The sequence below is a fragment of the Acyrthosiphon pisum genome, chromosome A1 (assembly GCF_005508785.2).
Source record: "Acyrthosiphon pisum isolate AL4f chromosome A1, pea_aphid_22Mar2018_4r6ur, whole genome shotgun sequence".
In the NCBI taxonomy this organism is placed as follows: Eukaryota; Metazoa; Arthropoda; class Insecta; order Hemiptera; family Aphididae; genus Acyrthosiphon; species Acyrthosiphon pisum.
In genome coordinates, this window is record NC_042494.1 from 57563799 (window position 1) to 57572045 (window position 8247).

The 8247-nt window shown below is 26.3% G+C and overlaps 1 protein-coding gene across 8 annotated transcripts; it reads left to right on the forward strand.

The window, feature by feature from the left end:
- The first annotated feature begins 869 nt into the window (after positions 1–869).
- On the forward strand, positions 870–4157 carry LOC103311056. 8 transcript variants are annotated; one of them, XR_003839037.1, is made up of 6 exons: positions 870–1057; positions 1116–1481; positions 1710–1820; positions 3154–3348; positions 3412–3926; positions 4026–4066. XR_003839037.1 is itself a non-coding variant. In XM_029487301.1 (5 exons), exons 1-3 carry the CDS (start codon positions 1048–1050, stop codon positions 1808–1810), a joined length of 360 nt encoding a protein of 119 aa, XP_029343161.1. In that variant the 5' UTR covers positions 870–1047; the 3' UTR covers positions 1811–1820; positions 3154–3348; positions 4026–4157. The 8 variants fall into 8 exon arrangements, 3 of the variants coding, with proteins under 3 accessions (XP_029343161.1, XP_016664457.1, XP_003248360.2); XR_003839038.1 differs by having other exon boundaries at positions 1135–1481; XR_003839040.1 differs by having other exon boundaries at positions 1182–1481.
- The last annotated feature ends 4090 nt before the right edge of the window (positions 4158–8247 follow it).

Sequence of the window (8247 nt, forward strand, 5' to 3'; positions counted from 1 at the left end):
AAAAAGTGGGTAAGTGGATGTCGCTCTGCTGTACAGTAGGTTATAAGTGGGTCACTGTATAATGAATGGTATTAAATTTGAATTCAATGATATAATACCATTGTATAAGAAAAACGATTCTGAGCGGAGACGGTACGTCAGTCTATGTATAAGACATATTTTATACTTAGGAATCTATGATATTAAAAAAAAAATTGACCTATAATAAATTCCAAATTAATCATATCAAAATATTCATTAGGTATTTATAACGCGTTACACATCAACAACAAACCGTGATAATATCATAGATATATAATAGTATACTTTAGAAGTTTCAAGTACCCACGAATAATATTATATAATCACAACAAAATAACTAAAATAGTTATTCTAGGTTTTTTAATTTTGTCCAAATTTGAACTTAAAATTACTAAAAAAATAAACCATGCTTATGTATTTTTTTAGATTTTTTGGTAACAGAATTAACTACTTACGTGGAATCTTGTTTTAAATTTTCAATTCTTAGATATAAAAGTTGAACATTTTATAACATTTTTAACTACAAAATAATTATTCAATTTTAAATTTGATAAATTTTGTCAAAATTTCAACATCAAATGCTTATAAAAGATAATTGTGCCTATGTATTTTTAATATTTTTCAATTGCTATTGTAACAATGTATCAGGAGCCTTGTATTAATATTTTATAATTTTTGCCCAACAGATAAAACTTTATAGATATTTATAGAAAAAAAAAAATAGATTAAATCTATTCTGTGATAAAACTCTGCATTGTGATAATAGATAATAGATTATCTTTAATCGTGATTTGTTATCAAAGTAAATTATAAAAATAAACAACTTTATCAGTATAAATTGTTGATTGTTGAAAACTTGAAAATTCAAAATACTAAAATTGTAAAATAGTATACACACGTCCTATTTGAATGAACTGTGAAAAATAATTGCCAATTGAATTGTTTACCGCGAATACTGTTAGCAAATAACATTATTGCTCGAGAAACGTACGACATTTAACGTAAACGTTAAATGTTAACAAAACAATGATCAGTGGTAGGTAAATGATAAATGTTATACCTATTGTTATACTTATTAGCTTGAAGCTACACAGACCACTGTTCACATGGTAGACATTGCCACATTGGACGACGTCAGATTGATGGCGATTGTTAATCAGTCGCAGGTATTTGCTGAAAACATTGAACATGACAGGATTATTCATGTTTAGATCAATACCATTCAGTAAGTTATTGCAAAAAGCCAGCCAAGCTGTTCAATAGTGTGCCAGAAAATCACAACCACTTTCATTTGTTGACCGAGTCCATAGCCTATTGCATGGTAACCAAAAGTCTGGGATTGCTGACATACGAATTTCACGAGATGGTTTTGACCATTGAACGTTGCGTACAAAATGATTCAATGCTGTTGAACTACAAATCAACAGAATATGTATTTGTCGACAAAGCCACATTCACTGGTAAACTTTGTGTACTAAATACCATTTCTGTTGTACTGCTGTAGACAGTATACTATAGTACAGGGGTGGCCACTAGTCTTAATTTTGGGAGCCGCAAATTTATGAAGCGAATTAGAAGCGGGCCATATTGTTAAGAGATTTTTATAAAATGAAGACACATTTATCATTTTATAACAAATGAGGAACATTTATTTGACATTTATTTAACATTTATTTATATATTTATAGTAATAACGACAAAACTGACTCAAGAGCCAAAAGCTACATGCAACTTGCGAGCTTCGTTTTGGCCACCCCTGCTATTGGAGATTCCATTTATCATCAGATGATCTTTGTTGTGTAAATGTTGTTCAACTTTTATTTTTATGATCATCAATTAAGATTCGGACAAAAAATCCGAGTCTGTGAACTTTTAAAAGACATTTATACACTATTTTAAAATGACTGTCAGTTCATAAAACAAAACACCTTTGTATTATGTCGTATATAGGTACCATGCATGTACATTATGGGTTGTATACTTCATTAATACACAATCGAAGTAAGGTATACTTTATAGTAGGTATACCTTCTGCTTTTTATGACTACAATAGTGCCTAATACCTTTACTAAATATTAGTTAACTATGTTTTTAGCATTTCATTTATAAAGATAAATTTAATTTTCTATTGATGGCATAAACTCAAACTAAAAACCTCATTTTCTTTAATTATCTATCCCACAAATATACAAGAAATAAGAAAAGTGCATGATGTACTAGTGATGAATTGAATCATCAAAGTATAATTTTAGATTCTGAGCGGAGCGAGGAAGCTATTGTTTTTACAATGGTGTTTATTTTTTTTTTTTTTTATTCTTTTTATATCCTGCATACAAAATTTCTTCCAGAAGGAGTGTTTCGATTTCAACATATAGTACCTTACCTTTTAGAAAATTGGATCAAGATGGTACTTTAAAGAGGTCATTTTTTGATAGTTATTTAATGCCACGGGAAAATTACGAAAAAAAACGCTAAAAATGGGATTTTAATTTCTAACGTTTATCACCATAGAAACGAATAAAAAATTATAATATTTTAATTCAGCTTACATGATAAAATAAATAATAACAAAATATAAAATATCCAGACTGACAAACCGTCTCCGCTCAGAATCGTTTTTCTTATACAATGATATTATATCATTGGATTCAAGTCTAATACAACCATTATACAATGACCCACTTGTAATCTACTTTACAGCAGAGCGACATCCACTTACCTGCTTTTTTTAAATTTATTTGTGATGGCCAATAGAATTTTTCTTAATTGATTTAGTAATTAGAATACAATTCAATATTAATTACCTACCTGTTTTTATTTTTCTATTATTGTTGTAATTTTTTATGATTTTAATTATTTCTTACACCTATATTTTTATGTTTTTTATAAGCAATTTTCAATAAGTTTTTAAGCAATTAAATTAAATTCAATATTAGCTTTTACAATAGATAAAATTAGTAGTTTCAATATTGAACATTGAAGTATACAAATGTTATTGTGTGTAAAATAATATACCCCTATAATAGACCTATTATACTTGCATGTGTTTTTAAATATTCATTAATTTTAATTTTGAAATGTAATTTTGGTTTTTTATTAATTGTTATTAATCTCTTATAATTATTTGTATAGAACTCAATGAGTACCAAATCATTGATTGCGACAGTATAATACAATAAACAAATACTCTTGTATTTTTTTTACAAAAATGGAATGATTTCAAACATAAAAAGGCTTGGAAACTTTTGAAAATAACCAACAAATACAAAAATCCTAAATTATCCTGGGTAGCCACTTCATGATTGACCACAACAACAGAACTAAAAAGTAAGTATAAATTCGTAAAATAAATATTTATTTTGCTTCTATTTTTTTTTTTTTGTATTTTAGATTCAGATTACTAACATTTTGTGCAGATGAGTTAAGCACATACTTTGGTCAGTTTGGCTCAATCAACTAATGCTAATCCTAAATTCTTCTTACCATCTAGAAATTTAAGCTTGACAAAAGATGTATAAAAAATAATAATAATCATCATCAATGGCAGACTAAACTAACTTCAATTTTATATAACACATTTTCATAATTAAGTACTTGCTACTGCTACTGCCCCATTATAACTAGTATCAAAGTTATGTTGTAAATAAAATGTGGTTGAAAGAGTAAAGAGGTCGGGCCCTAGCATGTAATTCTGTGCCTCAGTCATGTGGTGGCACCACCTCCTTTGAAAAGTTTAATTGGTTACATTCCCTTCAGCCTGCCACTGATCATCATTGTATTGTTTTATTTTCTATAATAATAATTAATTAATTTTGATTAAGGAAATATACGAAATCAGTGATTTGTTAATTAAATTTAATGACCAACAATTTTTATCTTACTTTATGGATGGAATATGCATTTTAGTAAGCAAAATGATGTATTTTACATTTAATATTTTGCTTTTTATTTATTTTTAGTTCTATTTTAATTTTTAATACTTAATACTTATTTATTTTTATTAGGATAAACAGCATGACTATTATCACCTGGAAGATGTACCATCAGATTTTGGAAGTATGCAAATAGACAATGATAATAATATATTACAGTTAAGCATAAATGATTTACGTCACCATTGTAATGATGAAAGAAAATGTTATACTGGTAAATACTTTAAATCAAGCCTATTTATTTTAAAACTAAAACTGATACAATTATGTTATACACAGCTATGGTAAAATTGGAAGATCTGCAAATTTTTAATGCTATATACCTGTATTTAAAACATGATGAACAAGTAGCCGAGGAAATCGGAAAATTGTTGTCAGTTGCTTCTTTAAACCTCCTATTCAAAACATTTTTGCAACCGGTATAGCCCAACGAATATTGTTTCAATAGATATTTATCATAGATGTACAAAGTAAATATGATATTTTATTCAGTAAAAAAAATTGAAAAACTACTCAATATTTATTATTTAGTAAATTGTTTATTATTTGTTTTATTAATGGATAATATTCATATACATGATTTTAACTTTTATATAATATGATTTAGGATAGATTAATATTTTTTTTTGAAAGGAAGAATCACAAAAATTTTACAATTCAGTCAAGAACCAACCTAAGATTATTATATATGGATGATAAAGATCAAATTAACGGACATTTTATGTTTGGAAAGCAAATAGTATTATTAAATCCGAAAAATTGTTGAAATCAAGATGCTAAATTTGATGTTATTCTTGTACAATGCCTATTAGGTGGTGTTAGCTTTTCATGGCGTGAAAAAGATCTACATATTAATGAACCTCTTGGCCTTTTTGGTGAATATATTATAAATTATAATATATGATCACGAATTATTTCTAGACTTCAAATATTGTTGTTAATAATATTGTTATTCTTTAGGTGTCTTATCTAGTTTTAGGTCCCTTAAGTATTTGTTTATATCAGGGGCTAAAATAATGTGTCCCCTGAATGACAAAGGTGTGTCCCAAGTTTTATAACGTGTTTTTAGTTTTGTAGAAATAACGAACATTAATCATTTAATATTTTAATTTACTAGTTACCTATTCTGTTAACTTAAATTAATTACCTACTTATTTTATTTCTATAATATGGACAAGTTTGTTATAAAAAAAATAATAATTGATAATGGGTCAATTCAAAGTAATTAGGTACCTGCCTTAGTATAAAATATTTAAATTATTCTATGCTGTGTCTATTGAAATACAATATTGCTTACTGTAATACCTACTGAAAAGTTAACTGGAAAGTGCATCGTAATTTATTGAATTTTATTATAATATTTTATAATCAGGTATATGTTCTATAGCATATTATAAATATTTATGATTGTTTATTTTAAGTCTAAAATATGTTAAAATATTTAAAAAAATTAACTTATTAAACTGATTATTGTAATCATAAATCATATTTTAAAGTATTGGATAGTTATTTTGTCGTATTTAATAAATATAACTAAAAGGATCTACATACATATTAATATAAATATATTATTATATTTATAACAGTTTATTTAACAAACCCAATATAATTTTCTAAACATAATCAAAATTGTTTTTAAAAACCTTGAATATTCTTATAAACTATTTTGCTACATAGAATTATTATATATAAATTATTCTAATTGATGATGATAACGTACCAAAATATTTAAATATATTTCAATTTACTACACACATGGTCTTTTACTGCTTTTAGTGATTTAAAATAATTATAAAAATTACCTCACTAACTCACTTACAGTGTAAGTGATATATAAAGGTGGTAAGGGGGGATTTTGTGTGTTACAACCACAACAGTTTTTTTTTGTTATAGAAAACTATCAAAGCCCAAAAGTAACAGTTAAATTAATAAGTGTGTGGTGTCCCCTGAAATCAGATGTATTTTAGGTCCTGGTTTATATGTATGTACTTTTTAATAGGTTACCTCCATATTCTCGATTAGTGTGACTCAAGCCTGTTTTATATATAAAAAAAAAATAGTAACAATGATCAAAATATACATTTACATAGTTTGAAGTATAAATTATATTTTATTAATTCAGTTTATTTTTTACCATCTACTCAATGATTATTTTTGTGAATATATATTATATTATAATAATATAATAATGTAATAATATTTATTTATTTTTACCTGAAGTTAAAATTATACTATTTTAATAATAGATATGAATAATAAAACTAAATCTCATAAAGGCTCTGTCAAACAGAACCCGTTACAACGCCGGTTAAAGCGGTAAATGGCTAGTCGGCATGGTGCTTTCACGCGTGTGAATCACGCTACATTGTATCAAATTACAAAATTGCGCAACGTGAAAATAACGCTTTCTGTTTGACAGAGCCGTAACTTATCAAATACTCCTACACTAAAAAGACCAGTTGGTGAAGATATGCAAAACTATTTTTATAGTTACAAAAAAGTCAAAGCTAGAGAATGGGATTTGATTGCAAGTAATTTTGAGTTTGATTTGAATGGCATACCACATAAAGAAATGTTTGAGGAAATGGGCCTTGCTCATTAAAAGGTAATATTTTGTTTTTACAATGTTATTAAACTGTATAATATATAATTTTTTCTCAAAAGGAATAATTCTACTGTACGACAAACTGCTCTCAATCTTATAGCCAATGTTTGTTGTCTGATACACGAGGTGGTACAAAATTTTTTTTTTTATTAAAATGGTTGTCATCTTGTGCTTAAAGCAAAGAAAATATGATTTACAATTTTTCCATCATGACTATTTAAAAATTGTGTCTTTTCTTAGTCTTTGAACAGGGCACACAAACAAATTAATGCATCAATAACTGTCAAACTAGCTTTTAGTATAGAAAACCGACCAATAATTGTTTTGGCTCATATGGATGGACATTTAGTAAAAAATATGTTGGTTGCAGGTAAATTGTCTACTTGTAAGAAAATATAAATTTTGATATTTTAGATTATTTTGAAAAATACTGTGAATTTTTTTTTCATTCGAACGACCAAAAAACTAATTAGTTCCGATAACTTAACCTGATATATTCCTGACAACTCCATCCTATATTCATAATCTTGATTGAGTAGATCATAAATAATTGTAGCCATTTTGTATACAGATATTATGTGACTTTTCTCCCGCTAAAAAGCTTTCAAAATTGTTTTGTTGATCTTGAATATACTATAAATATTAAATAATGACACCACCATAAAATGGAAAACCAATAAAGTTTAAGGCTACCTCTTTGAAGTTTTATTTAAATATTTCTTCATTAGGCATCTAAACAATTAAAAGAAAAAAAATTCTAACGGTTTTATTTTACTGTTAATTTATTGATATTTGAAATTCAATTAACACCAAACAAAAAAGTCAAATATTTTTAAATTGGCCACATTAGGGGTTAAATCATATTGATGATTTTGTCGACTATCACAATATAATAAATAAACTATTATTGACTTAATAAAATAAATAATAATTTCTCGTCAAATGACAAATAACTGTTTATAGGAATCGACGATTTCGTTTTAATATTTAGTAGGTATTTAAAAAAAGTTTTCTTAAAATGACGAATGCTTATAAAATTACACTAAGGAATATTTTATACTTGTGTGAATGTATTGGTACCTATCATTAACATTTCTCACATATTAGAATCGGATGGATTATTAATACAAAGTATAGATATATTATATAAATATTTTGAATTCACATAATTGATTATGTTAATAATATATTAATATACATGAGGTACTCTCTATACACAAATATTTTTTTTTTACCTATATATACATAATATATTTAGGTACCTACTCTAGTTATGCTCTGTTATTGTTGCATCAAGATAATATCAGAAACATGGGTGATACAGTAAGATACATAACGCCATTCATATATTCACCAATAAATTAACAAAATTGAAAAATAAAAAATAAGGTGGGTAAGTGGATGTCGCTCTGCTGTACAGTAGGTTACAAGTGGGTCACTGTATAATGGATGGTATTAAATTTGAATTCAATTATATAATTGAATTTTTTTTTTTTTTTTTTTTTTAAATGATAACAGTTTTTTGGTGATATGCTCATTTTTATTTTTATTAGCCTAGGCTTTACATATTGTTGTTTTTTGCATAGTTGTGTTAAAATAATTTATTAGTTATTGGTGTTTGTCTGTGAGTCAATTCAGTGCTCTTTTCTACTGTTTTCTGCGGTTTTTTCCGTTCTTTGACTTTGTCCA

What these genes read in the sequence shown, in the direction of transcription:
- LOC103311056 (XM_029487301.1), top strand. An exon ending in CGACAAAGCCACATTCACTG is followed by an intron (nt 1,482 to 1,709) that starts GTAAACTTTGTG and finishes ATATATTTATAG; the next exon opens with TAATAACGACAAAACTGACT.